Source organism: Netta rufina, assembly GCF_964035555.1.
Source record: "Netta rufina genome assembly, chromosome: Z".
Classification (NCBI taxonomy): Eukaryota; Metazoa; Chordata; class Aves; order Anseriformes; family Anatidae; genus Netta; species Netta rufina.
In genome coordinates, this window is record NC_140126.1 from 22,467,800 (window position 1) to 22,495,753 (window position 27,954).

Below are 27,954 nucleotides of genomic sequence, written 5' to 3' on the forward strand. Positions count from 1 at the left end.
GATTACTGTTTGTATTAAAAAGCTGATAGATAAAGTTCAGTACAAAATAATGCTAGCTATGGTAGGCAAGGCAATGTTTCAATACTTCCAAGATATGCTAAAACTGTTTTGTTACAGATAGGAATATGAAGTATTTTTATGATTTATATATTTTTAAATATATATATATGAATATATGAAATCTGTTCAGCAATCGGAAAACCTTTAAACATTAAGCAAGTCACTACCACATACTAAGTTAAGACATGAACAAGAAATAGATAGATGATCACTGTGTTAAGTGTTAAAATATCAAATATTCCAAGTATGTAAACAAGGTTATGCCATGACAGGAAGTTCTGCTGCCAGCTGCAGGTGGTTTTACAAGGTGATATTTTTGTTTATTTTTACTACATAAATGCTGAAGAAGAAATGTGTCATAATCCTAGCACTAGTTAAACGTGAGAAAAGCTCTCTCCAGTCAGGAAAACTATTATCCTAGTAAGACTTTATAAAAGCCTGAATCCCAAATGGAGCCAGGTGCCAACCTATTTCTGGAAGTGTTGATTTATACACATGATTTTCACTTATTAAATTTATTTCAGCAAGAAAGCATCTCATTTACATTTTATGTCAAAAACAAAATAGCTTAACTGTGCAGTTCCAATATGGAATTATTATGTATGTTAAAGCAGGTGTAGAAATTGCAGGGAGTTGGTTCATGCTTAACAATATAGCTGTAAATTATCAGCCAGCCATTCACTTTAAATCATTGTATAGCAAAGCATATGAGAAGGAATTAACCAATATTGCAGGAAAGCAATTTCTAGCTTGGAAAAAATCATACGGCTTCCAAATGTATTTTAGTTTCCAGAAAAGTTGTTTGTATGTGAAAGTTTCTTTCCTTCTGGCATCTAATCCCATTATGCAATGTTCTGTCAATGAACTCATGAAATTTCACATTTTCTGGAGTCCACGTCAGTGCTACTTTGAGCTCTGATCTTTTCTGTAAAAGCAAAGAAGAGAAAATGCTTGCTTGGCAGGCTCTGCTTTTTTGCAAGGTCAGCACTCATCTAACTGAAGGATAACCCACCACATTTCAACTCTGTAAGACAAAGGAGGGAAGCAAAGTGCATATTTTCTGCTTCCTTTGGAAATCGTGTCTCACTTAAACTCCCTTCCTTGTCCAAACTCAGCCCATTCTCAGGGCAGGTTCCCAGAAAGGAAGACAGCATCCTTCATCCCTGCCATGGTCACATCTTCCCCAGCACAGGCAGGGATGTCAGCACCTCGTGGTAGTCTTGCAGAGGACAGGGTAATATTCTCTCTACACCACACAACTTACCAGCTAAATGTCGAAATCCTGCTGCCACCAAATCTTCATATATATGCTTGACAGGATTCTGATGAGCCAGCAAAATACCATGTAACCAGATGAGCAGCATTCTGTGTCCATGTTCTTTATAACTTTTTTTCCCTATGCAATACAAAATCATTTGTCTGTCCTATGCTGAAAACAGTGTTATTTTGTGCTTTTGCACTTTTAGAGTTACAAGAGGTTTTTAAAACCAATGCATTTGCTCTCACTTCCTTTCTCACCCAGCAGCAAAATGAATACTGAGAAATAAAGGTTAAAATAAATAAAAACAAATTTTATCCTAAGGCTTGAAAAGATGAATCCAATACTATTATATCATAAAGTTAATTTTTAACTTTCAGTTTTGTGTAACATGTGGAAATACACCCTGGAGTAATAGTAAATGAGTGCAAGTGTGCTGTAGAAGTATTAATGTCCTGGCACTGAGATACCTGAAAACAAAGTCACAGTTTCAGGACAGTTAGGAAGCTAGAGTGCAAACAGGGCCCTCCTGGCTCATGCAGCACTCCAGGTCCTCACCGGCGTGGCATGTGTCCTGCAGGACCCGTCCATGCTGCTCTGCTCCTGCTTTTGCTTTACAGAGAGAAAGATTTCTTCAGGCCAAAAGGGAGAGCAGGACTGGGCTGTGCTCCTACAGTGCTGCCTCCCCAGAGCCAGGGGCGAGTGTTGTATCCATCCACTGCTCGCTTTCATACACCAAATAAAAACAGCACGGCCAGCGTGTATCTGTCATACCCACAGAGATGAAAGAGCAGCTCTGTGCCTTAATGTGGTTTCTTTAACTTGCACCTATCCATCCAATTATTTATTGTTACCTGTCCATTGTTCTTCAATAGCTCTAATGTGTTCATCTGTGAACTTCCAGAACAGGGCCAGTTTTTTCCATTCTTGGGGCTTTAACTGATTGTATGCCAGGTTCCAAAGGGAGGAACGAATTTGCTTGGTCTGTATACTGTGATCTTGTTTAAAGGACAAACCAAAGTCCGACCAGTCATCATCATCACCTACATGTGCCTAAAAAAGAAAGCAAGTGACAAACATTGTGGTAAAGGTGGGAACGTTTTTCACTCAGCATGCAGTGAACCCTGTGTGTGTACAGCAATACGTGACTACTGGCAGGAGATATGCTCGGTGCAAGTAAAGGAACCATATTTGGATAGAAGTCGAGCTCTTTGGAAGCATGGCTTTATAGTTTTAGGACTGGAAATGACAGAAACAAGGACCTCCTGTGTTTATTGATATGTATCATTAAGAGCAAAATAAAGCTGCCTCTGGCACTTGATATGCGATAGCAATTAACAGCAGGTAGAAGTTGAGCCCTTCAGCTGTCTGCTTTACAGGCCACATTTTGAACGTGGCTGGAGTTCAGCCACAGCTGTTCCTCATTCCTCGTGCTGTGTACCAGCAGCACGGCACCTGTTCTGGCTGCTCCTGCCTTTGCCCTGTCAGCCCAGCTCGGCTGCAGTGGGTGCGAGCAGTCACCTGGTGGCAGCTGTGTGAGACCCTGAGTATAGCACACAGAGCCCCAGCCTGCAAGGTGCAGGCACTCATTGAATCTGGATCTAGTTTTATTGCCTGCACAAGTAAAACTAGATAGCTACCAAAACCAAAATTCCAACTAAACAGCAAGCATTTTACCCTCCAGCCTAAAAATGATGTTGCTAGGTATTCACTGATTGCCCATAACAGAATTGATGAGACTGGTGTGGGGGTTTTTTGTTGTTGTTTTATTTTTTCCGGACATCCCTGCAAGAGCCATGCCCAGCAGCGATTTCACCCCAGTTGAGTGATGCCCAGGGAAAAGTCTTATTCCTAATGTAGGTAACATCAAACTACTTTGATACAGCGTATGCTAGGCCTGCTTCAGGTCAGTCTTCAAAGTGAAAAACCTTACCTTTTTCAGGATGGCAAAGCAAATAGGGTTATTAGAGTTTTTTCCTAACCTTTTGAGAGCCTTGTGAGAAAAAAAAAAAAAAAAAAAAAAAAAAGCAACACTCAGTTCAGTAACTAATTATTATCATGTATGCTTGAATCCATTTTTCTTGATGCAGTCACTATCTCATGCTTCCTGACACGTGCAGCATGAGGTTTATGACAGACCACGTGAGCGCTTCAGGCTCTCTCCAGTACCGTCTATCTTTCATGAGGTTTAAAAACAAACGAATAGAACACCACCACCACCACCACAAGCACACACACAGCAACAAAATAAACAAAAATAAAACTGCTTGTTTCTCCTCCCTTTGCAGCAGCGCAGATTCTCTTTGCTGTTAATTGTGTGTCTAGGCAGCAGCAGTGTGGGACTGTAAGAGCAGCTTTCAAATCTGGTCAAAAGCATTCTGGGAAGGGTTGAGTTGTAGCCATAAATAGGAAAAAAGAAAAAGGAAAAAAAAAAATAAGGATAAACAAGGGAGAACAAGACAGCCTTTCACACGCATTTGAGTCACGTGCACTTCCTCACAGCAACATGACATTTCCTTTTGTAACTAGAGTGTTGTCACAGCTGATGAGTCTGCTCGATATAATAAAAAGACAGTTGCCACAATAATGGTGTAAAACTGTGGTTTGGTACATGGCAACAGCAGCAGAGCAACTTCATATTCCCTAGCCGTAACATCTGAGCCCTGCCCTTAGCTTCAGGTAAGGGAACCAAGCACGTAGGTTTCTGTTTCCCTGTGTGTGTTGAGCTTCTGCAGGCAAACCAGCTGCTTTAACAACTTCACTTCTCCTCAGGCAGTTCAGCAAACAGTGCCAAAAGGTCAGGAGCATTATGTGCTTGCTGCTATCAGGCTTGTCATATCTTCTCTGGCAACAAGTGACCTCACTTCTAAATTCCCCTTTAAGCCACTTAAACCATACTGTAACTGACAACTCTGGACTGACAAGTCAAATACGTGCAACACATGGAGTTCACAGATGTGGTTTTCATCATAATAATTGATCTAGATCTGTGATTTAACACCACAATTCCCTGCGACTAAGCATTGCCAGTTTGGACACATAGGGCTGGAAGGGGTGTTAAAAGGCCAGCTAATTCCTGTGCTCAGGCAGGATCAGGGATGCTTATACCACCCCTGAGAGGCTCCTGCCTGGCCTAGTAAAGCAAACACTGGCAAGCAGGAAGCAGGAACAAGAATCAAGTTACAGACTTGTGAGGCAGCTTAGCAATGAGAGCGAAAGAGCAGTGAAACTCAGAGCTACACCCCAAGACTGAATTCCTTCTGCTGGCCCTGCCGGCTCTGGTGCTCACAGAACCACTTCCTTTACATAAATAAATAGTGTCAGCATCTTCCTTCTTCCAGTTCTTCCACAGTGGATGTGACAATAGACATCTCTTACTGCCTACAAACAGTATTTGAGATAGCTTGGGGATTTTAAATTGTATTATATCAAAACACAACAAATTTAATCAGTTCTCAGTAAATGTACATAAACCTGTGGGTCCAAATAAGAACACAGCAACCCAATGCAAGACTAAACTATTTATGGAGCATTAACATGCCCTAAAATTAACTTTCATCTTCCTTTGAAATACGTCCCCTTCATCAAGTGTAGAGGTATAGCAGGTGTTTTGTAGCTCATTGCTATGACTGTAATTAATGGAATAAATTAACTTTCTGCATATTCTGGATGGTAGCAATTAATACACCGTGAATTCTCCTGAATGTTCAAAACCCATTTGGGATAAGTCTGACTTTCAGGGCAGGTCTCCAAAGGGGTCCTCACCAGAAGCCCATCTCCAAATGTTCCTTTGATCGTAAAGGAGCTAAAGTCAGCTCATCTCCTTCGGACACTTACCTACTATAGGGCACAGGCAGATTCACCACCAACACGGGATAGTCAATGCAAGCCAAAATAGTTACTGGCTTCAGCTGACTCTCAGCCCCTTAGGGAGGGCCATCACTAAGCAGCCTGCGTTTAAATAATCATGCCAATTTGGGAAAGAATTTTACAAATTGAGACAATCTGAGGTCATTCTAAGCCGTGTGATCACTTCACAGCCTTGCCTGGCTCTTTCCCTGCCTTCTTTCTTGAGGTTAGTAATTAACGCAGGCCAGACAGAAGAGGGAGCTCCCACCGCAGCACTGAGCTTTTCACAGCAAAGTAAAATCAGACACCTGCTCTCCTCCATTTTTCAGCCACGGATTTTGCTGTGCCGAAGGACACCGGCCTGATGCCGGTGGCACAGTTTGAATTTGGGTCAGAATCTCTCTCCACCCCTTTGCAATGCCTGTGGAGCTCGGTGCAGAAAAATGAAAAAATCTGCCTACAGCTTTACTGCTGGACAGGGATAAAACCTGAACAGGGTAAAGGCTTTCCTGTTCCCAGTCCTTGATTTATCAAGGCCAGTCTTGTAGACTGCCAAAAGCAAACCAGGCAAAAGACACTCTAAGATCAGAATCAGCTTTTCCCTCACAGTTCTCCTCAGCACAAAAAAAAAGGATGTCTCTTACCTGTTCTGTGGCATAATACCTTTCTGCTTTAATGATCATATCTACAATTAGGGCATAATTGCTCCTTGATGCCATGGCTAGTGCAGTTTTTCCGTTCTGCAAGCAGAGAGAGTGAATCAGGACATGATCTCACATATTTGAGGACACACAGAAGAAAGACATGAGCTTCGCTTACAGAACCCCATCTCTTTATTTTTTCTTCTTCAAGAAAGCATGTCTACTAAAATTTTATGGCTTCAGCATGGCTGCAATCAAGGCTCTCCTATGCTTTGCATGAGCTGCATCGTCTGCATTGGAAATCTACTTTAAGAGCAAACCCACATCTTGTCTTGGGCAGTAGGAGATTCTGGGTCACAGAAGGAAAAGGGTATGTGGGAATGACTTTCTCATAACAGCTGAAGGCAACGTCTCATGGACAGTGCAGACAACCAAAGGAATAAAAAGCCATTGTTTTAATTCCAGCCCACATGACTGTTCAGTCCATTTGAGCCTATCTCAGTGACCAGCACTTTGGTGATGAGGCATTTCAGCAGCTTCTCAGGGTTCTCTCTGTACAGTGGGCTTGCACTGAGTGGAGATACCCCAGGTATGAATATTCAGGGTATGCTCCACAAATCAAGTGTTAGGCATTCCAGAAAGTTAGGCCTAAAAGAAGCTAACCCCTTTACTGGAAGGCTCAGTAATAAAATAAAGTATATTAAAAATAAATACATAAATAAATTACAAGTTCTTTTAACCCTCCAGCTATAATAAAATTCCCTGATGGATACCTTTTGAGTCCTAGCTTATGGCTCTGCTCAAGGAAGTTTTAATTTTTAGGAAATCATTTAGGAACCCATTTTTAGGAAAGCATCACACTGGAAGCCATGAATTTATGTTTCATAAAAATCTTTCCAGCATAGGCATACCTAGCAAGTACAGAGACCAGGGACTGCAAGCACTCCAACCCTGCAAAGCTGCCCTGTGCTCCCTGGGAGGTGGGACTGGAGGCAGGGGTGCCTCCAGGCTCCTGTGCCACGGTCATCCTGTGTGCACGTGTAGCACAGCAGTTGGGCACACAAGGAGCACCTCCTGGCTTTCAGTCACTTCCAACCACAACCACACCTGCAGCAGGTGGGCAGGAAGAGCTTCCAAGAGAGCATTCCCACTTGCAGCTTGCAGAGGTGTGTGCGCTCTGTGGGCTGAGGACTCTGGCTGTCAGGGTATGGAGGCTGGGGGAACACCATGTAGTCCACACAGGCTCCCCTTTTTCCTGTCTGATGTTCTGTACACAAGGATGGGGACATCTCTGGTGTCTGCGTACCAATTCATTGCAAAGGTGGGGCCCCAAAGTTCATGTCAGGTTACCAAAAACAGAGGTAACACTAGTTTCATAAAGCTTTACTCTTATCAGGACAGCTTTGTACATGGAAATCATTTTTAAAAATGATTAAATGGCTGGATTTTGCTCATGGTGTGTTTCATCACATCTGAGCTCAAAAAGAGCTCTTGGCCAATACCATACAGACTTCTGCAAGCCGCAGGTAAGGCAGCGTTAAAAGCAGACTTCCTTTGTAACAGCTAACTTTTGGCTGCACTCATTTTACAAAGGATGACTGGAAACATGTGTTTCCTGTATCTCTGGGAAGAAGGTTATAAAGCGAAATATAAAGCTACATAAGCTTTGCATATGTAAGGAGTGTCATCTACCTTATCCATGGTCTTGAGGTCACAGCCTGCCTTCAGCAACATTTCCACCAGCTCCACATTGCCAAGATCAGCTGCCAGATGCAGAGGAGTTTCCTGCCTCTGAAATTAATAACAGCAAATAAATACAATAAACCAAAGTCCCCATAGGGGAAAAAAAAAATGCATACAATCTAAATCTACAGAAGATCCACAACAAGAGATGGCCCTGGCTAGAAAATACTGAACAGAACGAAAGCATTTAACTTTCCAATGATCTAACTACCGGCTTTGTTTCAGGCAAACAAGACAGCATCTGGGAGCTCTGCAGGAAAAACAGACAAGAGCTCCAGCTGGGTCAGGACAAAGCTGCTGTTATGCACCTCTAACAGATTATAATGTGATTTCTTCCTCTACCTTCTTAAAACAAGGTGCTTTGGATAGAGTGATTCATGCAAGTGCCAACTGCCATGCTAGCCTCTCAAGTAATCTTTCCCTGCTGAAATTCATGCAGAAACAACTGGACAACCTTGATTTTCAACAGCACATTGTGCCGCAGTCCGTGACAGGGTTTCTTAGCCAGCCCTGCCACAATATGATGATATGGAGTGTCCAGTGAACCTTAAACCACAGTAAAATAAAATGAAACTAAACAAAACAAAACAAACTTTACAAAAGACCAAACCATTAACATAAAGCACAGGTCAAGGAACATTCCGTTTCAAGTCTAATCTTTTGGCCTGAAATTAGGGTTGTGTGGTCTTTATGCAGCTTCATTTACCCAAATAAAACCCATTTATTTACCCTTCTACAGAATGTCAGTAAGAAACTAGCAGCAAGTGCCCTGGGGAGTTTATCAGTCTAGTAATAAGAATGCATTTCCTATTCACTCAGAAGTGTTTGCCTCTTGTTCTTTTCTTCTACTATTTGCACTTACAGGAAAGTATTCCAGATGTCTATGGGAGAAACGCAGCAGCAAATGTGGTGTGTTCTCATTTATGGAAACCTTGTGTAGGTGGACATGTCCCTTAGCACATTTCACATGATACAGCAACCTTTTTTAATTGAAGGTTTTGTGACTGCCATGCTTTCAGCTGGGATGATAGAGTTAACTTTCTTCCTGGTAGCTGGTACAGTGCTGTTTAGGATGAGAATAATGCTGCTAACACGCTGGTGTTTCAGTTGTTGCTGAGTGGTGCTTATGCTAAGCCAAGGCCTTCTCAGCTCCTCATGCTACCCTGCCACTGAGGAGGCTGGGGCTGCACCAGGAGCTGGGAGAAAGGTGGTTGGAGATGTCTCTTCACCTTTAGATAAGTATTAAATCCCACCTTAACTTCAGTGTTGTAGAGCCATGCACCATGACCTTACCTACCAAGAGAGCCAGCCACAAGATTCTACATAAAGTCTCACAGGAGCTCTTTTGGGAATACACGTGAAACTCCTAAATTACTCTTCAGCAGTTAAATGCACCATGAGTTGGGACAAATTACAGATTCCTTGGAGACTATTTCTGGCCAGTATGGCAGGCAACATCCCTGTCTGTCAGGTGGGAGGCGGGATATGCCTTGCATGGGCCTCAGCAGCCCTGGTGGGACAGTCTCTCTCTGTCTCTTCCAAGGCCTTTCGGCAGCAGCCCAACAGGAATGTGCCAGGCCTCAGCACAGCGTCAGAAGTCCCCGTGTTTCCCCAGGGTAGGCAGGGCTCCCCTTCTACAAACCATGCATGGGGTCAGTGGGATTACGTGCCCATTCAGGTGTGAAACCCAGGCTATGGGCGACAAGAATGGCTTGGGGCAGCTGCACAGCTCCTCCAAGCAGCCTGCCACCCACTGATCTACTGCCTTGGGACATGTTCCTGGTGGCATTCCCAATGAGTTGTGTAACCTTACAGACAACAATCAGAATCACAACACACACACTGGTGCAAACAGTCTGATTATGCAAGGATAATCAAGGAACCAAGAGGCCTTAAAATGGGGGTGGAAAGACTTATTTTCCCGGAGGATAGGAAAGGTAGGTGCCATTCTGTTCTCTCTCCACAAAACATCTCTCAGAAGAGAAAAGGAGAAAAGATGTAATTGTTAATCTTCTCCATGAGATGGTTCTCAGAGCGTGGGGACAGCAGCTGTGAAGGGCCCAAATACCCTACAATACAAGAAGCTCAAGGCTAGTGCCTTTGTCATGGCTCCCCCAGGCAAAGCCAAAGAGAGTAGTAAACAACACTCAAAGAACAAAAACTGAAAACAAGTTGACAAGGGATCAAGCATGGAAACATGTGAGGGAGTGTGTAAATTGGCAGCCACAGTAAATACATTGTCATCAGCCAGTGGATTAGCAGAGAGGAAGGCGTCCAGAATCTGAGGGGATTCATGGTTGGTGGTGGTCTACAGAGACATGGACAACAACCTCCAGACACAGTCCAGAAGTGTCCCACAGTCCGTGAGAGTGGGCAGACATGCAAATATAGAGGACTCCTCTCCCTCCATGGTGGGGGCCATGATGCTGTGGATCAGCCAAGAGGCCAAACACCATGGACTCAGGTCCCCACCTGCAGGAAAATGGGCACCCACGTCCCTGGGTGGGCTCGAACCACCAGCCTTTCAGTTAACAGCCGAACGCGCTGACCGATTGCGCCACAGAGACCTGCGACATCCCTCCTGAGGGTGATGCTGTGGGGAGGGGAGGACACGCAGAGTCACAGATACTGCCTAAGTTGGCTTGGGTCCTCCACCTGGCTGTGTCCCCTCCCTCCTCCTGGACATCCCAGCCTCCTCACTGCAGGGCAGAGCGAGGAGCAGAGAAAGCCCTGACACTGTGCAAGCACTGTTCAGCGACAGCTGAAACACTGCTGGGTTATCAATGCTGTTTTGGCCGCAAATCCAAAACATGCATTATGTGGGCTGCTATGAAGACCTTTAACTCCATCCTGGCCAGACCCAGCACACTGAGAGAGCAACATACATCCAAAGAGCAGAGAAATGCTCCACCTTCCATTAGGGAGCTCTGATTGCTCTTTCAGTGCACTAATCTTCATGGGATTCCATGGTTTCTTAATGAGAAAGGCTGGAGGGAACCTCTCAAATCTCAAATGACATAGCTAGGCCTTTCTAGAACTGCCATTAATTAACAGCTCCTGAGCTGACCAAGCTTGTGTGCACAGTACTAGTTTTCAGCTGGATAACTTCAGGTTATGAGAGCCCAAAAGCCTGCCAGAAATCTCTCTCTCTGTATACCTTGGGAAATGTACACTGCCAGTTATTGTGAGGGGAAAAAAAAAGATCTGCCAGACCACTGACAGTCTGCACTGTGCTTACCTCTACAATCAGGTTTGAGACATTGCTGTCATGTTTTATGCATGAGTCATACCACTTGAACAATAAATTAATCCAAATATTTTCCTAGTATATAACATTTTGCTATCTGTACTTGCACAAATACTACTAGCACAGCATGTACCAGTGACTAATACATATGCACACACACAAAAATACAAAGGGGAAACTGCCTCTTAAACTGCCTCTTCCTTTCTGTTTTTGTTTTTGCTGTTGCTGTTTCTTTGTTTTTGTTTGTTTGTTTGTTTGTTTGTTTTGTTTTTTGATACCTTGAGCTCATGAGGAGGAAAAAAAAGACGGGGCGGGGAATAAAAATCCACATAATCTCCTCTTTAGCCATGAAGTTATTATTAATTCCCAGTTTTTCTTACATGATTTAAGAAGTTTATATCATGATTAGCATCCAAGAGTGCTTTTACTACCGGCAGATGATTATTCATGACTGCTAAATGGAGCGGAGAATTCTTCTGCTGTGGAGGGAAAGCAACAAGACGATTAGGTGCATTTATTAGAAGTCCATTCAAGCAAGAAAGAGCTTCCTGCTAAAACCTACCCTTACTGACAAAATGCAGGGTGTGCTCCTGCAGAGCCGCAGGGCTGCAGACAAGGCACCCCAGGGCATGCAGCAGTGCCAGAGGTCCCACTACAAGCATCCCTCGTAGTGGGCTGCTCCTGCCGCAGCTACAGCAGCTGGTAAGCAAACACCGCAGGGGAAGCTGCAGCTGCTGAGAGCACCATGCACAGCAGTGTGCTGCCACGTACAATTGCAGCAAGGCATTGTGTACATCCATGCTGTGCTGCACTGCTGGCCTTAGCTGAGAGTGAGGAGTTTGGTGCAATGTTTGTGTTCCCTCAGAAAAATGGGTTTGCCCTTGTTTGAACAGGCTGGAGGCAGAATAATTCTGTGTTGAGTATGCAGCTGTCAAAATCTACTTTCCAGGAATAAACTCCTGTAGCATACTGCTACTGTAGATATCCTTCATAATAACCTGGCTTGCTGTAGTAATTATAAAAAACAAGTTATAGCTAGAAAGAAATTAAGTTTTTATATTTGAGTGATTATTCATGAAAATAACTGGGGCACAGGTCCAACACCAGTCACTATTCAACCAGCAGATTGGCAAGATCACTTTGCTTGTTGTACCTGTGACTCATCAGTTTCTGTTAAATACAGCTAAAAAATAATTCCATACCAATGCCAGACACCAGCTCGTTAATCTTTATAAACCACAACCATTTCTTTGGGGCTACAGAAAAATAAATAAAGCTCGCACACAGTGCTCAACTGGAAACATTTCCAAAACCTCAGTTACAGTTTTACAGGTTGCTTCAGCTACAGAAACCAGTAAGAACAACCAGTGCAAAAACAGTCTGATCTTTAAAATAAATCATCTCAGTCACATCACACAACAGGCAAAATACAGTAAAAATAATAAAGGAACCACTTGGCCTTATTCAGTATTTGAATTCTCAAGGAAGTCCATAAAGACAGGGCACACTGAAGAAACAGCAGGGAAATTGTATTGATACACACTCACCTCAGGTTTAGGGGCCAGATCAATATTCTTATCAATAAGAAAAGTAACCAAAGATAGATGTCCATTCTGAATTGCAATTTGCAATGCACTGCTGTTGTTCTGAAAGAAATATTATGGGCAAGAAATGTTTTTTGTTGTTGGGAAAATAATAAATAAATGGTACTGAAGACAGCTATCAATAGAGAATAGCCTTTCATTTATATTGGTGTTATTAGCCTCCTGTATGCACCTGCAAAAAAAGGCCTCCCTTTGGTAAAACGATGTGATTGTATGAAGTAGGCCACCAGTTACAGCTACATGTTTTTGTAAACACTGGAGGACCTTTCCGTTGTTAGCACAATGCAACAAATATGCTGAAAACATCAGTACTGCACAGTCCTTTTCAATCTTTATTGGCAAAGAGATAATTCAACATTGTCAGCTTTACTGGGGGCATGGACTACAACAATCCCAATGTATCTCCCAGTCTGTTAGTTCAGTTTGACTTTTAACAAGCCATTACAGTCACATAACACATTAAGGAAAAAAAAAAAAATCAATAGAAAATGTTCTGTTAATAACTCTGCTAAAACAAACAAGCTCTCACTCTGCTGGAATCACAGGCATTGCTGCAAATTCTTGCAACAGGCATGCCAGGGCCATTTAACACATCTGAGCTGGACTGGAGTTCAGGAACCAGATGTGGGGAAGAGATTTGTCATCAGTTCAGGCGTATAAGCTGCCAAAAATGAGGTTTTTCAATTACCCTACATGGTTACATTTCCTAGCCATATGTTTTACTATTCAATTGGCAGTAAATAAAAAAGGCCCACATCATTATTCTGTCAAATATATCTATGCTAAATTTCTTCCACAATTAACATTCTTTGCATTCCCAAATTTATATACAAGTATATGTGTATGCATGTATATATACACACACCATTTTATAAAAATAAGCAGAGCAAATACACTGTGAGTACACACAGAAGAGAGAAGACAAAGCCATTTCCACAGCCCAGGATGTGCCAGCAGCAGTGTACTGAAGGGATTTTGTGTACATACATGAGTTAAAACGTTGATGTCACTCCCTGCTTCCAGTAACAGCTCAGCACATTTTTCATGACCGCCTTCAACAGACAAGTAAAATGGTGTTTCTCCATTCTAGATGAAAAAAGGGGGGGGGGGGGAAGGAAAAAGAAAAAAAAAAAAAAAAAAAAAAAAGCCTGTTCCAATTGTTTAAGCCATGTAATTATAAAAATTATAAAGATTATAAAGTTATGACACTACAGAGGTTATCTTTATCAGGCTCATCCAACTCAATAAAAAAGGGGAGATGATCACAAGAGAGCATAATCTGAATGCTCCCAAGTCAACATTTCACTGAAATGGCAACTCACAGTTAAGTGATGGGTGACAATTATGTTGATATTCATAAAGCAAAATGTAAAATACAGATAACTATTTCACCTGTCATGGTTGTTCTCCTTCCAGAGAATATTACAATCAACAGGAACAGAAACAAAGATTCTGGGAATCAATAGCAGTGCCATGGCTTTCTAACTGATTCCCATCTCACATTCTACCTACAAGGAGCACTTTTAATAAAATTAATTCTGCTGCATATTTGTTTCAAACCACCTCACAAGCCAAAAGTCTCCATGTCTTCACAAGAGGTCTCTAAAATAAGCTACGTCTGTGTAAATGATCAGCACAAGGATCTAAACCCTGTTTCTAAAACAGACAAAGGTTTACAGAAAATTGCTCCAGAGCTTCAACTTTCACAGAAGTGTTCATATCTCCTGATCTTTCCTTGCTTCAACTTCTACCACCACCATTTCAGTAAAAATGAATTTATTGTAATATATAGCTCATGGTGGGATAAGAGTGACCTGGTTATCCACAGAAAGTAACATCTCCAGCGGGACAGATAGGTGACACCACTAGCCATGGCACAGCAGGGACACAAGCAGCATAAGCTTTATGTGCAGAAATAACACATTTAATTAGTCAAATATTGGAAAAAAAAGGAAGGCTTCACATTTCAAAAGAATTCCTGTGCCTCAACTTTGGACGGCGGGGAAAAAAAAAAAAAAAAAGTGACAGCAACAAATAAACACAAACAGACAACCTGGAAAAGAGAGAACCCTTCTCCCATAAGCTTTTTGCTGAAAAAGGAAGAGGAGAGCCTTAGCAAGGAGTGGATACACCTTACTCCTTTCTTCTGCTGGACCATTTTCTTCTACAAATAAATAGGGCATGCAAAATGGAGAGGAGGTCATTGCATGGGGAACAGAGGACAGAGCAAGAGACATTGAAGAAGCTAGCGGAGCTGAATTTATTGGAGGAGGGACAATGAAACAGGACATGAACACACTAGGAAAGCAGCAGAAGTAATAAAGTCCATTCAGTGGAAAAAAAATATTCCTTTAAAGTGTAATTTGTGATTTATTTATTTTTTTTTCAAATCTCTAACTTTACTTCCTTCAGTAATTTGTGTCCTCACCTGATTGAGGTCATTTATTTCCTCCCACTGTTTGAGCAGAATTTCTACAACTTCACTGTGTCCATTTTTGGCTGCTAGATGCAAGGCGGTGTTTCCCTCCTTGAAATTAGGGTGTCAAAGAAGACATTTTAGAACACAGAATAAACCCAAAACGTCAAGGACAACAAACGTTAAGGACAACAAACAAAGCCATTTGTCCTTCTGTCTCTCTCTTATACACAGGGCAGTGGTGGCAAACCTACAGCATGTTTCAAGAGCCAGGCTTATTTGAAAAGAGCATTTTCTCATGCATATAGTTGTGACCTTGCTGGTCTGGATGGTTGTTAACACTTTGAAAACTGCAGTGCATTACTAGCAATAATAATAATAATAATATCTTAACTTTTAAAGAATGAATCAGAAAAAAAACTTTTCCTGTGGGGACTATACCAAGTCCCCAGACGTATTGACTTAAGGATTAAGAGACAAAACCTAAGTAAGTATATATGATGCTGTTATGGCTTTGATGCCAAGGCAGCAATCTTTAATTCTCTTCACCATCAGCATGATTCTTCATTAGCCAAGTAAGAAAAATATGGCATACCAGTAAGCAAATAGACATGAAGGGCAATCTAAATGATTATCAGGAACTGCAAAAGCTTCTGAGCTAAAAGACAGTGCTAGCATAAGAACAAGTGTAAAACTGGCTAGAAACAAACTGAAGATAGAAATTGCGAGAAGGATCCCGACCTTCCAAGAAAGGAGATTCCAGAACAGCTTTCCAAAGACACTGTTAGTGGGGAAAAAATCCAAAATTCTTTTACAAAAAAAAAAAAAAAAAAAAAAAGTATGTTTGTTAAGGGATAGGTACAGCTGCTTTTAATGACCCAGGAGTGGAGTTTCAGTCCTGTCTTGTTACCTTCTCACTCTATAGGATCACAAAGTTTAGCTCCCATGACTGCTGCTCTACACATTCAGCCTGCTAGCTGCCTGGGACAAGGCTGTCTTTTTACCTTTTTTAGTAGACTGCTTAGCACAGCAGAGATCTGGGTTGAAAGGCAGCATTTAATAGATTACCAGAAGACCAAAATGACAGCATGACTTTCTGAATGCTTGTTTACATGGCTCTATGAACACGATTTCTGACCTTTTCACCATTTTTTATATATTTGTCCTTGCAATGCCTCAGGCAAGGAAACACCAATGTGCTCAGTCCAGTAATAGTGACGTAACGAATAAAGAAATTTAAAGGTGGACTTTGAAAGTTAGTAAGACACCTTAAAATGCAGAGTCAACAGCAAATTCAATTAGATTCAGGCATTTATGCACTCCTGAAAAATCCTCACACATGTTTATTTGCTTTCTGAAGTACTTAAATACCTCTGAAAAGTTAGCCACTCATCAGTGGCACACAGACACAGCTGAGTGAAGAAAATGGAAAACCTGATGTCCCAGTACAGAGGCTGGCACCTTCACCTCCAGACTTTCCCTTTTCTTCCAACAGGCAGCATACGCCAGTCTTGCTTTACATGAATTATTAATGATGCGTATGGAAAAGTCTTCTGGCAATGGGACCACAAGTTCCACTGTCTTCCCTTAATTACTGAAAAATCATCATCCTTGTGTCATTGATGGTCCAACATATATCACTGCCAGCACAACAGCACCTGCACAGCTTATTCATACTGCTGGGTTGTGCAGGAACTACACAGAAACAAAGTAATCTCTCCTAAGCATGAAAAGAAAGCATTACCTGATCTTTTTCAGATGTGAACAGCTTTAGAGCAATCAAGTCATTTATCATGTCAACATGGCCTTTTTCAGATGCCAGGAGAAATGGCTTTCTACCTTTCTAGAAAATAATCATGGAAAGAAATAGAATTATTGAAAGCTTCCAGTTATCAGATATATTACCTATATATGCACCTGTTATTCTGCATAAACACTTATATATAATAATGACTAAGTTCATCAGCAGAAGAGTATGTATATACAAGAAAAGCAAGAATTTTTAAAAAGCAAAATTTTGTATTGCAAAAAAATCCCAACAAATTATACATCTTGTCTGTCCTGAAGAAAATATTTGAAAACTGATTGGAAATGGTAACAAATGAGTTATAAAGATTGCTCAAAATATTTAATTATTAATTATTCATGGTATTAAACTATTCATCAAAAGGACTGTTTTGTTAAATGTCTGAAGATGCTCAGAAGCAGGCACTAATAATTTATTTTCACGGCCTAACACACTTGAATCTGAATTCTACAAGCACAGACCACAACAGCTGCGTCTCAGAAACTTCATCCAGGAGATCTGAATTTAATACTGTACATTGTTTTTTGCTGTTGTTGTTTGTAGGTAGTTAAGACTAAACAACAACAACAAAAAACTTATCCAACTATTTACAACTCAACAGTGAAAAGTAATCCTGGTACAATAATACCACTAGTCAGATGGTGAGACCATCTAACCAACTGTCAAAGGCTATCCGATAGTGGCCTATATTAAAAATCTAATTAAAAAAATGCAAGAAACTATAACATAATTTTGATACAGCTTCAATATAAAGAAGACTCCTTGAAGTCCTAAACCACAGGGGTTTGTTTTGTTAAATAAACTCTTCTCAATATCAGCCTTGTCATGTGCAGACAGAACTCAGAATTCAGTCAATACAAATAAAGGCTCAAAAAAAGCATGGGAAAGAGTTGCTGTTTTGGTGACAGATCCTATAAGAATATTTTTTCCTCCTGTAAGGATACAATACCCTACCTAGCTAAGCAAGCCTTCAAAGCGACATCCCAACAGAGTGGGAAGGAAAACTACAGGCATAGCAAAACACGATGAAGACAAGGCCCTGGCACTGTTGAAGTGTTGAAGCAGCCCTGTGGTAAGGCTGCATGTGGTTTATACTCCACTGGTGGAAGAAGCCTGCATTGTCAGCAATGGACAAAACCAAACCACTGGTACTGAACCCACCAGAGGAATGTGTGGTACCTCTGCCAGGTATTAAAGAAAGGGCAGCCACATCTATGGGCAGGGTGCACAGGCTGATAACAGAGGAAATATGAGAGGATGCACAGGCTGAGACGTGAGAGGATGCAAGGGAGGAGAGGCAGGGGGATGCTCATGGAGGAACCCTGCACCAGAGCAGAGAAACAGGATCAGCAAAAAGAAAACCACCTTGGACAGGCCCCAACCCCCTCTGCCTCCCAGCACCTCACCAATGGGCCAGCGCAAAGGGGAGCAAGGGAGGAACAGCCTCTAGAGCTCACCTCAGGCAGGCAAGCAGGGAGGAAAGGTGCTTTCTCTACGTGCCTGTCAGGCAGTTTGTCACACTTGTTTCTCAATACCCAAATCAGTAATTAAATGTTTATGCAAGCTGTAATAAATTTAATTTCTTTGGAACTCCCAAGCCAAGATTGTTTTGCCCACAACAGATGCCTCACAACATTAAAGGAATAAACAGGGAAAAAAATAAATAAATAAAAGGAAAAAAAGAAGAAAAAAACCATATTGTACCCCATCAGGCTTGTTCAAGTCAGTCAGATGAAGATCTTGGAGAAAATAATCAACTATTTTAACACTGTTGTTCTGGGCTGCAAAGTGTAGTGCATTCATTCCTTCCTGAAAAACCACAAGCAACTCTGTAAGAATGGGTTTGATTTTTTCCCAACACTAACATGTTTACAGTTGATAAAAACTTGTCATCAACACACCTCATTCTTAGCCTTTTGGTCAGCGCCTGCTTTAACTAATTTTCGCATTACATCCAGATTTCCAGTCCAAGCTGCAAGATGAATCACTGTCAGGCCATGCTTTAAATAAAATGAAAAAGTCAGAAATTAGCACCAAAATACATCCCGCCAAATTTATTTAATCTTTTTGATTAATGCAGTGTACAAGCGGGGTCTGTTCCACAGGCACTAGAGCATCAGCATTATCAGCTGGCAGTGTGAGTGAGGTTCGCTTAGGCTCCCCCTCTCCCTTACTGAAGGCCTGGCATTTCCAGACAAGGATTTATCCTGTTCTAGGATGGAGGAGTGAAACTACCCAAAAATGTTTCCATCTCTCCCGAAACTGTGTGATGACCTGAGGGAGCCAGTTCTGGGTGCAGTGAATTACATTTTGGGTTATAATGTATAACAACCCTATTTCCGTGAGTCACCATGATTTTCCAGTTAACTCTGTTCTTAAACGTTTCTTTCCTTCTCCCAAATTCTCATAAGAGTTTTACTTCTTCACAGTATGTTCATTCCATTTCTTATCAACTGCAATATCAATCCAACTGTCAAAAAGTACATGAATCACCATCAAATATAACATCTATTGTCATAATAATTAAGCTCTGTGTGCTAAATATAATGGAGTGTTTCCAGTAATGTTTGAATAAAGATGGAGGAATCAAGGAATCAAGGAATTTAAAACAGCCAATAATTAAAAGGTAATCCTTAATTAGAATAATATTCTGAGTGTTTAAGAGAACCCCAGCATTGGGGGGAAGGTTTATGTTTCCAAGCTGGCTTCAGTGCACCCGACCCAGCTATTTAAAAAAATATATAAAAAAAATAAAAATGCTCTGAGTCACCTTAATGCCTGAACCAATCTGAGAAATAATTTGCCATGAAGAAATGAGCAGTGCCTTCCTTCTGCGTGGGACACGCACTGCCCAGGCAGTGCAGGACAATGCTCTAAAGCAAATGAAACAGTGATGAACAGTGGGTGGCTTTCCTACACTGCAAGTGAACACAGAGGCCTGTAGCTGCCAGCTACTGGCACGGACAGGTCTCTCTCATCTGATTTTCATTCCAACAGCAAATAGCAATGACGAAACTTTCTCCCTCCCACCAGTCCCTCCAGCATGGAATTTGTCTTCTTCGTTTTTTTTTTTTTTTTTTAATAAATAAATACTGCAGCATATGGTGGATAAGAAGAGAGAAGCAAGTGGTGTGTGTGTGTATGTAAATGATTACTCTATTTTCATTACTTACGATGAAATATATGCGTAACTCATATTATATAACAACTAAACAAATAGCTTCTCTGGAAACAAATTGCAGTTCACTGGAAAACTCCTAGCTTGAATAACCTGTTTATTAATAACATGGTATATAACATGGTCATGGCATCTGAATAAAACCCTGCGCTGCAAATTGCCATCTGGCCCAGCCAAATTAGCCATAAACTGCTCAACTCTGAAAGTCTCGGAGGCTGCAGAGTAGCCGACAGTTTTGCATCATGCTGCTCACAGCAGAAAGGGGAAAGGGAACACAAGCAGTCATTTTCTGAGCTCCCAGCAATCTCTGGATCCAATTTTTACTTATAGTGACGACTTTCATATACAAGTGGCCAATGATTAATATGTAGCTACCACAGAGACCAGGTGTTTGTGCAACCACCCTTGTTCTTACACATACATTCAATATTGCCAGTGATCTGGGCACTGTTTTTTACACTACTGATGTGGTTTTTTTTTTCATTCAAATGTGTGTAGTCTTGAAAAATAGAAGCATTTACAGCAACCACCTAATTTTGCAAAATGCAGGCTGTAAAGGAAATATTTACCTTTATGTTTCCCCTGAGTTGTTGCTACACTGTGTGAATCCAAACATGTAGAACAGCTTACCTGATCTGCCATATCGAGTCTAGCTTTGTGATGGAGAAGAAAATCCACCGCAGATGTATGGCTTCTTGCAACAGCAAAATGCAATGCTGTGCGCTTCAGCTGAAATAAGCAATGTTTTGGTTGTCAGATACACAAAACAGCTCTTTTCCTAATGCAAATGTCAGGATTTCTGAATTCTCTGATTATTAATTAAATTCTCTGGTTAATATATGCATACATTTTTATATTTCCCCTGTAACTTGTTCGTTGTATTTCTGTTCCCTTGTAGAGAATGTAGGTATTGATCATAAAGATTTTGTGCAGAACCTGAACAGTTTAGTTACAGAGTTGTTGTATGTACCAAAATAATCCCTTGGCTGAAACACACGGTCAAAGTGGGATTAAATAATCATACACTGCCTAGAGGAGACGCATGCAGCGCCAGAAGCACCCATGTGTACTATTTTATTATATAGTTGGATTTGAAAACGTTGAGGACTAGATTTACACAATTATATTTGCTTTTCATATCCTCCTCACATTTTACTGTATCTCTGCGACACATGATGAGGTTCCTCTCTCAATATTGAGTCACCTTCCCAGACTGAGCCATTATCTATGCAAATGAAGGCTTCCACCTTGTGAACAGTGAGTAATTTTAAACAGATGAAACAGCTCAAGGCTTACCAGAAACATTTAATTAATTTTTCATTAAGGTAACTGATGGTGTGAATCTAAAAGAGATTGGTTAAAATGAATTAAACCTTGGTGGAAAGAGTTTCAGTTATAATTGAAGTGACCATAATTGGATTTAACATAACTCACTGAGAGTTTCCATATGTGACATAAGCATTTAACTTTGAAAGTCAGTTTGGATTTGTTCTGTTGTGCTTCTATGCAGATCAGCTGACTGATTCATTTATAACTCTAAATGTACAGCTATATGAATTAAAACATAAACAGGTGGGATTTATGCCAGGAAAAAAAAACGCTTGCACAGAAATAGTTTTATCAGCAAAACTAGCTAAGTTTTGGCAGCCTTGCTTATTTGGCTTGGAAATACAGGGGTTGGAAAAATCAACATAAATGCAAGAGCTGTTCTGCCAGTATAAGCTAAGTCCCTGCTATGAGCACCAGTCAATGCAAAATATCCAAGCACGTATCATACTATAGACCTGATTTAAGGATGAGAGAGTAAAGATTCAGACTCTTGGACTGGAACTATATTTAGTTTAATTTCCCAAATTCTGGAAAACTGTAAGGAAACAAGAATATTTTGAGTGACTGGGCTCTGTGGTCACCTGCTATATATTTATAGAAGTATGCAATTAATTGGTACATGGTCACTGTTCAAGAGTGTTTGAGTTCTACTCAAAATAAATCTTTATCTCCATCTCTTTTTCACAAACAAAAAAAGGAATGCAGATTTACTTTCTCCGTGATTCCCCAGTAGGGTGAAATGCATGTAAGCACAGGAAGCAATGTTTTTGCTTCTACGAGTAAGGTAATGTTAGGATGTTCATGAGCAAGGGAATTATACATAGCCACTAAGAGCAAACCATTCTCCTCAACTCCTGCATAAATACTGGGGACCTCTGTGTTGTTGTCCAACTACCTCTGATGCACAGCACTCTACTTAGTTACTGTGAAATGTGTGTGTCCTCAGACTTTGGAGCTGGTATCAGCTAAGATATGTGTTCTTGTCTATTTATGGCAAATCTGAAACCTGATCTCAGTGTGAAGCCAGAAGCTGTGGTAGCACACTTCTGTGGTTCCATGCACACTGAACAGTAACACTTCACACCAGCATCTGAAGTTTGTAATATTAGCAGCACAGTTTCGTTCTCAAAGTGACTGTGAGGTTAAGTCCTCCCCTTCTGAAAGATGGGGAAACCCAGGGAATTAATTACACAAGAAGGCAGTCAGTAACAGAGCAAGGGCCACAATTTAGATGCCCTTAGGTCCTAATTTTATGCACAGCCTAGTGGCTAAATGCAAAAACCTGTGAGTTGTGCTGCATGAAATCCTACAGTCCATACTGGACACATGAAACACTGGTTAGTCATCTTTAGGATTGGGACCCACCCAGCTCTAGCCAGCTGTGTGTCCGCTACGCAACCCCCTGAGCACTGCATTTTGGGCACTTTATACTCACAGTATCTACAGCGTTTATATTAACACTCTTTTTAAACAGCTTTTCCATGGTTTCCAAATTGTTCATTTTCGCAGCACGTTGAAATTCTCTTTCATCTGGTAATACTGTATAAAGACATTCAAAATAAATATATATTACTAAAAAAATAGCCTTAACAAACTTAAAGGACAGATACCATTCTTTCTTCTTTTATTTGTCCTGGTTTCATACTTTATGTGAATCATTTGCTTTTCAAAGTGGAAGTGTTTCAGGACTATATTTTTTTCTTCTAGAGACATCTGGCTGATGTTTCTAGTCTAAATTTTTAAGTGCAAACAGAAGTAGGCTTTTCACAGCACAGACTACCATTATTTGCACTGCTCACAGGAACAAGAGTTCATTTATGAAGCTTCTGCCATCAAAATGGGTCTCAAGGCATTTTATAAACCTAACAATGAACAGTACAAACTCTAGCATTTATTTCCTATTCTTGGAAAAGCTGTTATTTTGCAACAGAGCACACCACCAGAATACATTAAAATGTGTAGCAGTGACCATGCTTCAACTGTGCAGGAAAAGAACAAAACAAAATAACAACAACGACAAAATAAAAACAGACAGAACAAAACCAAACAAAACTAAACCAAAACAACAACAACAACAACAAAAAAAAAAAAAAAAAAAAAAAAAAAAGGGGAAAAAAAAAAAAAGAAAAAAAGAGAAAAAAGAAAAGGTCTACAGGAAAAAATTGTGAATAGTTGAACTCAAAATTTGGCCTGAATGGGGAATTTACTATTAAGTTGGGACCATCCTTTAATGTCTCAAGCCGAAGATGAACATCTGTTCAGCCAATTGAAGTAGCTGTAGCATGCAAATGGACAGCTGTAACAAAACACCTCCACAAAACTCAACAAATATCTAGTGACCTTGGAAAATAAAATACCAGTGTCTGATCATGAATTTGGCCAACTTAGAGGTCAGACTATTTCCCTATCAGCATGTTTCTGCCTTAACATTTAATTCAGTACTTGAGAGAAATTATGGTATCAGTTTTAAGATATGCTTAATTCAGTAGCATATCACACTCAAAATGTTTTTCTTTTAGATACCTTCTTTCTAGAATATTTTGACATGAAAGCTAAGAAGGCTGCTTGCCTAATGACATCAACAGGGAGGACAGTATTCACTGTCGAACTAGAAACTGCAGCAATTATTTCATCCTTAGAGGACTCTCATGCAAATCTGTTCTGCTGTATTATGTCTAAGTTCATTAACAACTAATGAAAATACAGTTGAGGCTGTATGGCTGCAGAGTATACTAAAGAAAATCAGTATGGCAGTCACTTAATTGCATCTTACGCATTATATGTGATTATAATCTCAGTGGAAATAACTACAGTTGTACTGTACAAAACAAACTAGAAACCAAACTGGACAGTTCCAAAACAGTTTCCTGCTTTTTTATGACACTAGCCAAGCACCTCAAACTACAGAAGCATCCTCCCAAAAGTCCCTTGAAATCACAGAAGAGTTTTTCTTGTCTTATGAAATGAGGGAAAAGACCAAAAAAATAAACAGTTGAAAATAAAAATGCACCACTGGACTAAATAGCTAAATAATAATACTGCTATAGACGACTGTGTTAGCTTTCAAGCATTAAAGGCAATAACCAGCTTTCACACCAAAACAGTGGTATGTTATTATAATAGAGTGGTCATACCCAGTTAGGGCAAAAGTCCCTGTGCACCAGTATTCTGCCTGTAGCAACAGCTGGCAGAAGATCCTTTGAGGAGAGTGTATGCACTGGACAAGGCTAAAGTGATGTTTCCCCAGAATACTTGTCTAGACTCATACAAAACAAACAAACAGGTATCATAGAGTTAATCCTATTTCCTTGATTCTCTGTGTCTAAAACACATTATTTTCAAGTTTTCAAACAGACTGTGTGTCAAGGGAGTTGCATTCAGCTGGCATCTTCGACAAGGAGCGTGGCTGGCAGAAAAATCAGCATTGCAAACAGCAGTCTTTGCAGAATAAATGCCTCACTTGTAGTTTTCATCGTCTATACCCAGAATTAAGTATTTCCACTCCCTTGATTTCAAACATGGGTAACAAATGGTTGTAGGATATCTTGTTCAAAGCACGTTTGTGGCAAATGTGGAAATAAAACTTTCTGCAACAAATAACGGCAATTAGTTACAGTTCTGCCACATTCATTGCTATTGTCTGCTGATGAACATTCACATATGTGTCTTACACGAAGATGCGAAGATAATTGTTGCATCCCAGGGCATTCAGGAACAATCCCAGCAGTTTACTTACTCCGCCTTCAAGAAACAAGAGGAAGCAGTGCTTTTATTTTATTTTATTGTTTCTGCACAGCAAGGACAGTTTTGCTTTTAGCTCAGACAAAGAATTGATGACTGATTTTTCTCTCCTGTGTGGAAGTCATGAACTGGAAATACACTGTTAAAAATTAGACTTTTTTTTCCCTCCCTCAAGGTTTTATGTTTCTTAGCAGTCTCTCTCTCTTAATACTTCTTAGAGAATCAAGAACAGCAGCAATCTAGACACACCACTGTGCTCTTTTTTTTTTTTGCTTCTTTTGCAAAATGATTTTTTTTCATGCATGAAATTACAAGAGCAAAGGGCTGTCAGACTACAGATTTATGGAAGCTTTCTATCTAAGCTGTGGTCTCCAGAATTTGGCACTTCTTGCATTATTACTAATCACTTGATTTTCAAGCAGAGGCAGCAATCCACTAACCATTTGCAGCTGTCACTCATTTTGAGTTGTTTTCCTTCACTTCTTCCCAGAAGTTTGACTCAATGCCTTAGAGGTTTCATAAGAAGTTGTATTTTATTTTCAATTTTACTTTTGAGGTAAGTAAAAATATTAATTTTAACAGCTGATTTCCTTTTCAGACAGTCCTATCTACAAAGAATACATACTAAGATTTAATACAGAGTGCTGAATAACCCAATCTTTCTTTTCTCTTGGCAAGGCACGTAAACGGGCAGTTTACTTCAACTTTCAATTGACCTGAAAACAGAAAGTCCTCAACAGCAATTCAGGTTTTGAAATACCTTCAATTTCCTCATATTCAAGTCTCACTTCACAGTAGGTGGCTTTGATCCATCTTTGAGTAACAAAACAACCAAGGACTGTTTCCACTAAAGTAAGAAATGAACTGTAGATTTCACTACTCACAGACAGGATCATAAGGAATTTATACTTTTTTTTATAAATTTATATCTTTCCCTCTTTTCCCCTACTTTTATATTCCTCTTGTAGAACCCACAATATGAAATCTGCCATTATCTTCAAAAGAACAAGGGAAACAAACAGAAATTTGAATTGTCTGAAGAATTTTAAGGAAGGAAAACATAAAAGTGACAAAAGTATTCCAGTTATTTTCACTGTATAGTTTCCAAAAAAAAAAATAAATCACTTATTTGATGTTGTGGTTATTTATCAGTATTTTCATGTTTGTAACTGAAAACAAAATGACTAATGTAGATGTTTTATAGGGTCACATGAATCTTTTACCAAAATAATAATTTTTCAATTCAAAGAAGTCATGAGAAAATTTTGTATTGAATCCAACAGTGATATTTTATTCACTGCTTTTCTTTATCTGCCCTTCTTGCAAGCTGGGAAACAGGAAGCATGACCCAGAACAGGGTTCAGTGACTATCACACTGAAATCACAGGACACAGTCACAGCAGAGTTTAATAATTACCATTCAGTTTCCACAAATAACCCATTTTCACTATTTGCAGCCCACGCTGCTGTGGACTGTTCTTTCGCAGACCAGCTTGCAAGATAAAATCTCGAGTCCACTGTCAGTACACAGCACACCAAGTGCAACGAGACCAGAACTCCCTCCCATCGCCATGTGCATCCCCACACAACGCAGAGGCATTTGTTGGCTGTGAAACTTTACACGTGCTTAACCTCAAGCATGTGCTAACCCCAGTGAGTGCTCTTGGACAACCTGGGTTAAAGCAGGGTGCCAGGCGGATGGCAGGACACGCTGTGTCTTGGAAGATGGATGCACCAAACCCCACTCAGGATCTCATATTGACAGCTCCTCTCTTCCCAGTGCAATGCTCAGGGTCACTGCATGGAAGCCAGACCTCCCGTCAGTCCCCGCACACTCACAGCTGTTGTGGTTGGCGGCCGCTTCTCCATGCATCACATCCTCCCTGGCACCAAACAGGTGGCTCAGCCCCTTCATCATGGCTGGCAGCTCCTCTTCCTCCTCCCCTGAGGGAAGGAGCCCCATGCCGGCTGCCGAGGGAGGTGCCTGGGGTGTGTTTTCCCTGCTGCACTGAAAAACCGGTTCCTGGGGCTCTGAGTTGACTCAAGCACACCCAGCCAGGCTGCAGGCAGCAGCACACCATTGCCCAGCCACATCAGACCAGCTTCCACCAGATTCGGCCTTTCCAGAAGGCCCTTTTGTTGCTCTCAAAGTTATTCTGTGTTAGGACAGGGTTAGTGGATCGCAGACACCCCCGCAAGCATGGCATGCTCTGAGGATGCAAGAGACCGGGGCGCTTCTGGCAGGAATCTGAGCAGAAATGTGCACATTGTAGCAGAAACAGTTGTAATTAATCCGGTCACAAGACTTTCAGTTAATTTTCACGCAGACAACACTGTTGCTCATCTTTGTCTAGGTCTAGCAAAATCAATCAGTAAAATCATCAAATCAATCAGTAAAATCACCAAAGGCTCAGTTTTAGTGAACTGACATAATCTATCTAATCAGAAAATTCTGTTTATCTTGAATTCCAGATCGATATTTACGTTGGTTTGCTTAAACAGATTATTTCATTTCATGTAGGTAATCATTACCTGAAATAGGGCATAAAAATTGCTGACTTTTAATGTGAGTGACTAAGTTAAATTTTACTTTAAAATTAGTGTCTGTTATTGCTGACATTTAAAATAAAATATCAGAAAAGTAGCCCAAGGAACACAGAACTATCATTCCTCTGCCTTACACAATTGAAGACATTGAGTTCCTTCACTATAATTTTTTTTTTTTTTGTAATTAAATTACAGTCTTAACCTCTGAGATTATTTGTGTCCACAGCAAATTTAACCTGAACGACTCAAAAGTTTGTCCATCAAGCAAAGTCTGGTGATGTGGTTTAACTCAGCAGGCAGCTCAGCAGAGCACACAGCTGTTCCCTCACTCCTCCCACCACTGGAATGAGGGAGAGAATTGAGGGGGGAAAATAAATAAATAAATAAGTTTAATATGGAAGGGAAGGGAGGGAAATAAAATTTTAAAAGGGAAAGAATACCCAAAAGCAGCGATGCACCACTCAATTTCTCACCACCAGCTGACTGATCGCAGCCAGTCCCCGAGCAATGGCAGCCCTGTGTCCCCTCCCAGCT

The 27,954-nt window shown here is 40.7% G+C and overlaps 1 protein-coding gene across 1 annotated transcript; it reads right to left on the bottom strand.

The window, feature by feature from the left end:
* Positions 1-926: 926 nt before the first annotated feature.
* On the bottom strand, positions 927-26,836 carry ANKDD1B (ankyrin repeat and death domain containing 1B; the record flags this gene model as incomplete). Its single annotated transcript, XM_084305145.1, has 15 exons — positions 927-985; positions 1,325-1,456; positions 2,173-2,371; positions 5,812-5,907; positions 7,501-7,599; positions 11,179-11,277; positions 12,346-12,444; positions 13,390-13,488; positions 14,831-14,929; positions 16,563-16,661; positions 18,330-18,434; positions 18,527-18,625; positions 20,434-20,532; positions 22,568-22,704; positions 26,713-26,836. The coding sequence occupies 15 exons, from the start codon at positions 26,834-26,836 to the stop codon at positions 927-929; spliced, it is 1,644 nt and encodes a 547-aa protein (XP_084161271.1).
* Positions 26,837-27,954: the final 1,118 nt, after the last annotated feature.